This window comes from Clupea harengus, chromosome 5 (assembly GCF_900700415.2).
Source record: "Clupea harengus chromosome 5, Ch_v2.0.2, whole genome shotgun sequence".
Taxonomy (NCBI): Eukaryota; Metazoa; Chordata; class Actinopteri; order Clupeiformes; family Clupeidae; genus Clupea; species Clupea harengus.
Genome location: NC_045156.1, coordinates 10,339,773 through 10,349,684, shown reverse-complemented (window position 1 = coordinate 10,349,684; position 9,912 = coordinate 10,339,773). Strand labels below are relative to the sequence as shown.

Below are 9,912 nucleotides of genomic sequence, written 5' to 3'. Positions count from 1 at the left end.
CATAAATGAGTGGTGAATACTGTCCGATCAGTCTAAACAGCTTAAATTGGTTTCTGTTTTCAATTATTCAAAACATAAGCCTGAATCTTTGTGAAATCTCGGACTGCAGACAAACCGAGTTTGTCTAAATTTGTATGTATGGGTCCCTTTAAAAAACGTCCCCGTGCTTGTTGAAAAGCATTGTGGGTAACATATTATAGCCAATCGCAACTTCCCAGAATATGTTTGTAGTTGTGGAGGTAAAGTTCATGATATTTGAAACTCAAAATAAACAAGCGTGGTTTTAACATCACTGGTGATATACTGGTGACACTGGTGTCATCTATACATGAGGATTAATAATTGAATAGGTGTACTGCAAGGGCTGATTTGTCAGTTGCTATGGAAACATCCACGGGTAACCTTTGCAAGCGAAGTTAGCAAACATTAGCCATCTAGGCTATCCTACTTCAGCCATTGTTCTAAATGCTCCACTAGAAAAGCCTGTCCACAAACCAACGACTGGAATTCAATCTGACTTCCTATCTTTTAAAACTAATTTCACTGTATTTAGCAAGTTCATATTGTCAACCTAACGTTATACTAGTTTTCGATAGTAAACTAAGGTTAACTGAACATTAGTAGGCAGGTAGAGCGTGAGGTTGATAGCATTTTGTGTAACGTTAGCTATCGATACCAAATTTGTTAAGTTTTAGTTACACAAGTTCAGATAAGGTTTTACTTGGCACGGCTTAATTTGCAAAGGCATGTCTTCCTTTGAGAGCCTAATGGCTTTACGAGAGCAGAACAAAAACCTACTGAAAAGACTACAAGAACAGACAGAAAAACTGAACAGCTTCTGTCCTCGTAAGACGCAGGGCGCAACGGTAGATAGTACTGATGAAGGGGCTCAGCGAATGCTTCTAGCAGAGAGGAACGGAGATGTTATTACAAACGTGGTCATTCGAAGTCATCCCATTCATGCCCGAGTTGCGCTTAGTAAGTTACAGACGCAAGAACCATCAACTTCCAAGGCATCCATCATAGACTCGGAGTCATCAGGTAAGTTGTATTTAGGTTTCTTCTGTAACATGTAGCCTAAATTCGTAACGTGTTGGATTTACGTTATACTAACATAAATAATAACAGGAGACGCTTGCAAGACGTCTACACCTTTCCTAAATGATGGTCAACAACAGCAACAAACTGACCAAGCGGAGGAAGACCCTGTGTTTTCCATACTTTTGAAGGACTATGGGAATTTTCGCCAGACCGGGTCAAGGGAGAATACAACGCTAAAATCCATCCTCAGGCAGGAGAGCTTCAGGGTATGTATGAAATTAATTTACTGATGGATTGTAAGTCATTACTGTTAGCTACGGCTAGGGGGCGTGCGTGCTGCATGACGAATGCTCAAAATTGTTGTCCTATCACTGGACACTAACATACACTAACAAGGGATGGACTATCTATAATATATACATTTTAAATACCCATTTTCGATACAAAACATGGTTTGCGAATTTTTTTATTGTCTTTGAAAAGACCTGTTGGTATTTTGTACTATTGAGGTCAGTTTTGTAGTAACTAAATTTATCTGAATTTACCTAAAAGGCCTCACCCAATGACTATATATAGAGTTTCATGCAGCCTCTGTCCTTTGGTGTGGTGATGTCATGATTTTCATAGTGATGCATAGTATGATGCATGATGATGCATAGTAGTTCTAGTAATACATGGCGGAGTAAGCTGTGGTCTCACGCAAGATAAAAAAAATTGATACCTTTTTATTAGCAGTATTTTGTAGTGAGCTTGTCAGAGCATCTATGCATAAAGCAGCTTTTTTTCTTCCCAACAGAGGGATGCTGGTCGAGTGACCTTTCAGTCCCCGGGACAGGAGCTACCACTCACCCCGGACAGGCACAGAGTGCAGCCATTACTGGGTTATGACTGGATCGCCGGTAGGAAGATTATACTCTCATAAAGAAAGAAGAAGTGGTGTCTTAGATTCATGTTATTTTTTTTTACAATGTTATTAAGTGGGCTTTTGTGTGAAGCCAGTGATGGCTTCTGTTTTGCCTTGTATGGCGTAAATGCTCACAGACAAAAACAGTGCATCATCTCCAGAGAATATGTGGCAATTAAGAGTCATTTATTTGCTTTACCGGTTGATTACAAAATCTCCCCCCCCCCATTTCTTCCCCCTAGGGCTTTTGGATGCTGACAGCTCCCTCACTGAACGATCTGAGCAGTTCTTCAGTGAACTACGCAACTTCCGTCAAGTCAACAGAGATGAGTGTGTTCACAGTCAACATTCAGGGTCAGGAAGTCTTCTTTAAAACAAAGATAGTGTCTGATTCTGCTTCAGCACAGTCACCAAAAGTTAATTGACCTGCTATAGCCTTGACCTTATTTCATTTTTTTTACTGTTGTTGAGAAATGTTTTGTTTAGGTAACATAGCAACTAGTGAACAATAGCAAAAAGGAAACAACCACTTGCGGATGATGTTAAATGGCTTCACATAGACATTATATAACCATGAGAGAAATAATGGGACAGTGGAGCACGGGCTTACTCTGATATCAATGTAGTGAATGAAAGGGTAGAACTATAAATAAAATACTATATACTATATATATATATATAGGCAGCAAAAAATGACAGAATACCTCCTGACCTTAGCCTTACATGTTGCCCTGCAGTGCTATCGGAGGATCTTTATGAATACGAGTATATGAGCACAGTATTGTCCCAATACTGGCAGTGATGCATCCATAGTCAGCGCCTAAGGGAGGCAGATATTGTATTTATACTTTTAAAACTGACACGATGCACAAAACTAAACCCTGGACATTGCTTTGCACATGAAAGGTTCGTTTTCGCTATCTAGTTTTCATCTGTCTTGAACCTGAAAAACTCGCCATGAAAATATTCAGTGGTCAGCAAAGTCTTGGGAAAACCTTGTTTGTAGTGCTCAGGTTCCTCACTGCATGTAAAAGTTAATTTTGTTCCCTAAATATCAATTGTAGCTTATGCTAGAGGTATATAGAAATTAGTTGTGGTCTCATAGAGTTCTTTTTTTCTTCCAGTGTCCATTGCTTCATAGGCCTAAATGTTTTTCATTTGGTTATCTATAACCTACCAATTTCAACTTTATCATCAGTTTAGAGCAAAATAACTCTCAAACCAAAAAACTACCTTCACTGTGTTAAATGCAGTCGCTAAATTTGTGTTCTCGTGTCGTAGGGCAAGTAGAATTCGGAAGTACTTGTTAACCTTTGTCTGTAGATTTATTGCCCTTAAGTACAAACTCTTAAGGACTCGTTCGTTACTGACATTTCTGTCTCTTCCACAGCCCTTCAGGAGCAAAGGCCACAACCTCACCTCTTAAAATAGATGAAAGCGAGCTCCAGAGCACGGCAGACAGCCATCAGTGTAAGGTGTCTCTGTGCACATGTTCATGTTCGTGTGTGTGTATCTGGATGGTTATTTCCGCACCATCAGATCTAGAGTTGAAATCGGTTTTAGTTTCTGTAATGCATTTGACGGTTCTGCTGTATGATGGTATTTGGTGTAAATGTTTGACGTAAACTAAATGCTCTGCACACATTATACAGCACACAACATCATCACACACACAAACCATCAGTTTGTTTCCTCATGCTTCTTATATTATCATCTATTCATTTACCCAGACCTACTTCCTGAAAAGTATAAATACAAATGTTTCCATTAGCATGTATGGGCTCTTGGTGTGAAACCCATGGCCTTTGTGCTGTTAGCACCTTGCTTCAGCAGCTGAGCCATTGCAGCACTGAGGTTTGCTCTGTCCCCTGCAGGCACCTTCTGCTATCGAATAAACAGCCGTCTGTTTGCCACCCCACTGGATCCTCAGGTTGGCTGTCCGGTGTGCAAGATGCCCAAATCCAAGCACTCACACACAGTATCAGAGCCAGCCTTCATCAGGTAGAACCTAACCCCCACAGATGCTCTCTGCGAACGCGACATTTAGATAGTTCGATACATCAGGATCTTTCTTATACAAAGTCCACAACCTTATGTTGCTGTACGACTTATGTTTGTGTTAGAACTCATAATTCTGTTTGAAAAGTAAAAGATTGATACTAATTACTGTAGTTATATTGCTGGGTAACGCATTGTCTTGTAATTTGCGGTTAGCATGTGACTCAGATTAGCTGTGTTAAATGCAGTTTTGTGTGTGGGAAAGAAATCAGAAAATTTGTTTGTATAACTAGCTAATTTGACGAAGAAATATAATGTGAAGTTTCAATCATTAAGTCGGGCAAATGGTTAAGCAAATACTCCCCAGATAACTTAACAGCGTGCTAAAAAAAACCATCATATGATCCCTCTTTACATGTGTATACTGTACAATGTTGTGTAATTCATAGTGTAGAATGTTCATTTGCAGTATATAGGAAAGTCTGCACATCCAATTCAGGCAGGTGCTCAGAAAAAAATAAAATCCGGCACACTGCTCTTTCCTTGAATTATTATATCTTGAGCTTGATAAGTTCAAAAACATAATGTCAGGGAGGCACAGTGTGCCGGATTTTACTTGCAATATATGCCAGTATACCTGACCCTCCTCTGTGATTCTCTCCATAGGGTCAGTATCCCTCGCTCCACCCTGTTGCCTGCCTACCGCTACAAAGCCCACAGGCGCTGCAGCTTTGATCCGTCAGAAAGCCTGGGTCTGCCATCAGTGAGTCACAAGCCTGCATGTTCAGCTGTTTTTATTTATTTAGATTTATATATTAAGATTTTCTAGTACAGAGGACAATAACTTTAAAACAAAGGCAGAAAATTCATGTGGAGATGTGCTGGTGTAATAAATGTATACTCTCAGTAACCATGGTTACTTACCAATTATAACCGACATTGATATCAGGATAATGTGTTAGTGGCTTTTTTGGCAGACGCATGCAAACATAGCAAGGGCTGATTCGTTCAGAAAGTGTGACTGAAACTCTGTCTGAGTCTGTTGGGTAAGATGATTGCGTATGGGGGACTGGATGAGTGTGCTTCTTTTGAATGTGCTTTACTTCCAAGAAATGACAATACTTTCTTTAACAAAGAAACACTGATCATGGCTAGAAAGCACGATTACATTGTCAAGAAAAGCTCTCTGTGACATCTCTCTGCAACTTGAGCTTGCTCAGTTAGTGGTCAGATAAATATGTCTGGACTAGAAATATTTTTGTACTGTCATTTCCGAACTATTAACCAGGGTTTGTACATTGATTTTGTCAAATTTCTGTAGCCCTGTGGTTAATACTTGGGAGTGGCCTATATTATAATTTTTCTCTCCTGGAAGCTAGTAATGCACAAAGTAACTGTCAGGTAAAGCATGAATGGGTGTCTCTCTCTCACTCTCTCTCACTCTCTCTCCCTCTCTCTCTGTCTCGCTCTCTCTTCCTCTTTGAAATATGAATCCCATTAATGTATCAGGTATAAACAACATGGGATAGGTAACAGATTTTTCCACAACAAAAGAGTAACGGGTGTTCTGTATTCCCACCCAACTATTTAATGAGATGCTACGGGGCGTGATCCTCCATGAGAGGTGTAAAACATGTGAGACCTCCACAAGAGCTGTAAAACATGTGAGACCTCCACAAGAGGTCTCATGAGCTTAAGGAACCATCTTAAAAATTGGTATTGTTGCTAGTGTGTGTAATATGAACTCATTAATAATATGAAATTAATATGAACTTGTGTTAATATGAAGCTGCACAGACACCTAGAGGGTTTCCACCTATCGTAGATTTGTAACTATCCTAGCTATTTGTAACTTAGGGAGCCATCTTGATGGTTGGCAGCAGCTACCGTGTGTTAATATGAACTTGTGTTAATAGGTGGTTAATATCTTTTTTTTAATGTGATTGTAAAATTTAATTAAATGAAATTGCGGAGGCTGTAGCTAGCATCAGCTAGATAACTAGCTTTCATTTCATGCAAATATAACTCTGCCATTTAAACGGTTATTTAAAAGTTTCCTTAGCTAGAATAGCAATTACACAAGCAGGAAACACCATTTTGCTGCATAGCCTGAAGCAAAGTTACATTTCTCAAAATTAGCTCACCAATAAAAGGCGGTCTTGGGTTCAAAGTGATCACAACCACTTGTGGCATCACATAGACATTAAACAATCCTGAGAGAAATAATGGGACATCAATGGAGCTTACTCTGATATCAAGGTAGTTAATGATTTACATTTAGTCATTTAGCAAACGCTTTTGTCTAAAGCGACGTACAAGGGAGAGAACAGTCAAGCTATGAGCAATAGAGACCTAGTGTAACAATAAATACTATTTTACATAAGAAATAGAAAAAAAGTGCAGGAATGTAACTGCTGTAGGTGCAAGTTAAGTACTAGTAGAAGTACAAGTTAGGAAGGGAGGTGCTCTCTGAAGAGTTGGGTCTTCAAGAGCTTCTTAAAGGTAGAGCTTCTGATGGGGGCTAGTAGTGCTCGCACCACAACTACCTGGCAGAACTACCTGGCCTGACATACGTGACACAATGATGTAATGTTGAATAAACTGCGGCTAATACACGATTGCAGTCAATACAGGCGTTTGTTTTGTAAAATTGCATAAACGACTTTTTACATATACATCCACTACTACATCTGTGTCACCCAAGCCTGCTCAAATATGGCGGGGAATTTACTGGAAGTGGCTGACACATTTATCTTGCATCAGTGTGATTGCATAGTTGGTGAGATGATTTGTGGAAGGTCAGAAGAGATAGTGTCACGGGGGTTGGTGGTTGACCACTAATTTTAGTGACATCAGTGTGTGTGTGTGTGTGTGTGTGTGTGTGTCAGTTCTCAGTAATTGGGCTTTTAGTCTTACCATCCGCTGACTAATCTCCAAGTGGTGTGGAGAACCTTATCATTAAATTGCCACTTCTCAGTAATGTTGTCAAGTTTCCAAAAAATGTCAGGTAATGTTACTTGGGTATCATTGAATTATGGCTAATTTGAGGTTTCCCGCAACATTTCCTGGAAGCACTTTGCTGTGAATTAAGCTTTTGTGTTGGAAAACTTCAATTTTGAACATGCAGCTTTGAAAAATAACCCATTAAAAAGACTTTCCTATTTTTTTTCTCCCTTCAATCTCTCTCTCTCTCTCTCTGTGTTTTCACAGCACTGTCTGTCAGGATGGTCCAATACAGCACCAAGCACAACCCCACATATGAGCAGTCTGGACTTGAGAAGCTCCATGGCCTTTGCAGGAGACTCCTCAGCCAATCCTGATGGTTTGTTGGTGAGACGTCATTCTGAGAGAATCTTTGTAGTCACTCATTCCTGGCCAGTGATGAGAGGCCCGTGAGATTTGTGATCTCTTCTTGTGAATCACTGAGCTCTAAATAGGCGCGGGGACAACTAATCAACGAAGACTCCAAGATTTAAACGTGGAGTTTTTTTATGACTCGAATGTGGTTAAGTGCATCCAAACTGTCTGCTTATTCTTAAAGCAGCAATGCGGAGTTCTGTTCCAAAACTAGTAAACTAACTACCTAAAAGGCATGCAAAAACCTTGAAAACACCGCCAACTGCCCAGCTGACACTGATAGAAGCTTGCCGACACACTGGTGTCTTTTGGCAGTATAGCTGGCAATGTCATGCGTGTGAAAGCTTTTCTTCCATTTTTGCAGGGGGTTCCAGCCCGTTACACAGAACTACATAGTGCATATCCTCGATGGCTAGTGGGGAAGACACAGGTGTTTATCTGTCCTTCACATGACCATATGCTATCAAAATGAATTTGAGGATGGTACCAAAACTAGTTGCCTATAAAACCATACCCTTAAAAAGTATCAAATTGTTGCATAGTGTTACTTTAACAATTGTAGATGTTCACCTAATTACTGGGTGTCATTTGAGACCGATGAATTCCAAAGGGTTGGATATTTCAGCTTTCAAATGTGCAGTCAGTGTTTTTTATTGTGAAAAGAAGTTCTTATTGTAGTAATGCTAATGGAAAGAGTGTTCCTCTATGCTATGAGTTTTTTTTTTTATACATTTATGCATTTGTTGACAATTTAGAGGGCCCACACATCAACAAACTCATGATAAGGGGCTGAAAAAGTCTGTTCATTTATCATCATCATTGTTGTACGTTCATAAGCATTTGTATTTGTTAACATGAACTTGAAGTATCACATGCTTGTTCTGAGACCATGTTATGTTACGATAAGACATGTTGCAAAGATGGAGCAATCGCTGTCTGATCAAGTCAAGATTGAATAACCGTATTGGTTGACGACCAAACAAACAAACAAACAAACAAAAGAAAGTAATCCGTGCCTCATAAAGATAGCGGGGATTTTGCCACGGTGGTTTTGCTGGGCCAGAGGGTGTATTTATGACTACTTGTTAAGATGATGCCTTCTTGGGCTGCACCTGACCAGTCCCTGAAGTCAGTTAAACCAACGCCCATTCATGTAATACACGAGTTAAAACCCTCTTTTTAACTGTGGTTGTTTAAAGATGAAGCTGTACTGGTACTGTGGTTGTTAAAAGATGAAGCGTTACTGGTACTGTCATTGATGAATCCTTTAGATATTCTTGGAGTGTTCAGCTGTGAGGTGTAGCGGCCATTGTTTGCTCTTTTTGAGAGATGAAGCCTAATAAATACTGAAACGGTGTCCCTGTGAACTGCTACATACAAACTAAAGAGCCATTGATGGAGCTTCTGTGTGTAACCCTTTGCAGACGACCAGTGTTGTCATGGTGTTTAGTGTACAGGAGTAGGTTACGTTTACTTTAGTTAGTATTTATAACATCTAGGAACATGTTCTTGCCAGGTCCATAGCCCTGACAGTCATAGGCCTCTGTATCTCAGGTCACGGTAAAGTTGATGGGTTCATGTGTAGGTTTAACATTGGTAGTACTTTGATGACCAGAACACCACCTCTGATATGCCATCCCTCAGTGTGAGTTAATATCATTCCAGTGTTGTCCTGTTGAATGGCACGTAGTGAGGTTTGACATTTGTCTTGGAGAGGGATTTAAACATCAAACAAGCTAAAGGAACAACCAATAAATCAACTTGGAAAAGACGTTCCGAGGAACAACTGTCAGTGACTCAGTTTTACAACAAATTGTTGCCACTGAAACATGTCATGAGATGGGCCTCACCTCACCATCCCCAGAACTTACCCTTTAATTTTTCCGACTGGCATGTTCACACAGGTATCCAGGTCGTTTTTCTGTCAAGAGCGTCATGTGCATTATATTCCTTTAATCCGTAACCTTTCTTTGTACCTGTGACATTTTCAAGGTGGCTCTCTGCACTGGGAAGATCGTCCGTGGTAGTGCAGTAGAAAAACAACTTCCAGGGTGGTGTTTCAGAGATCGTTCTTATTTTGTCACTGTATCGTATACTCTTTCATGTTTGGATGACTTGTGTTTTTCAGGATCAATCTGTTTCGGGAGGCAGGAGATCTGATGACATACTCAACGTGTCTCGCCTGGCTCGCTATCGCTTTCAGCACTTGCCTCAGAACCGTACCAAACCTCACACATCATCCTACCCTGTGTATTAATCTCTCACCCTTGATAACGCATAAAATACTAGCGTTGACTTGTTTGATTTGAACGATGAACGGGCACACTGCTCTATTTGCCTGTTTAAACGGGTGATGAGGAACCATTGAAAACATACAAGCAACACGCACAAACCATATTTTCTATTCGCTCTAATCGATATCATGTTGGTTTTGCTTTCCTGTGTGTGACTGAAGGGTTGAAACATTATTGCATTTTTTTTACTTGTCTGTATAAATTGACACTGTTAATTATAATCCTATTGTCTTAATTAAAGCAGTTGTAGGATTTTGTCCTTATACTCCCCCTTTCGACTATATTCTATGGAAGCCAAAAAAGCCAAGTTTATGGGTG

General features: G+C 40.0%; 1 protein-coding gene across 1 annotated transcript; it reads left to right on the top strand.

Moving 5' to 3' along the window:
• Positions 1 to 218: 218 nt before the first annotated feature.
• On the top strand, positions 219 to 9,859 carry LOC105909850 (migration and invasion inhibitory protein). The gene is made up of 9 exons (XM_012838516.3): positions 219 to 1,041; positions 1,129 to 1,307; positions 1,838 to 1,940; positions 2,188 to 2,299; positions 3,336 to 3,415; positions 3,820 to 3,946; positions 4,610 to 4,706; positions 7,154 to 7,273; positions 9,429 to 9,859. Exons 1-9 carry the CDS (start codon positions 747 to 749, stop codon positions 9,555 to 9,557), a joined length of 1,242 nt encoding a protein of 413 aa, XP_012693970.2. The 5' UTR covers positions 219 to 746; the 3' UTR covers positions 9,558 to 9,859.
• The last annotated feature ends 53 nt before the right edge of the window (positions 9,860 to 9,912 follow it).

Excerpts from the sequence above, each read along its gene's own strand:
- LOC105909850 (XM_012838516.3), top strand. The coding sequence starts at position 747 with ATGTCTTCCTTTGAGAGCCTAATGGCTTTACGAGAGCAGAACAAAAAC. Across the intron at positions 1,042-1,128 it reads CATAGACTCGGAGTCATCAG|GAGACGCTTGCAAGACGTCT; the intron begins GTAAGTTGTATT and ends AAATAATAACAG. Across the intron at positions 1,941-2,187 it reads GGGTTATGACTGGATCGCCG|GGCTTTTGGATGCTGACAGC; the intron begins GTAGGAAGATTA and ends TCTTCCCCCTAG.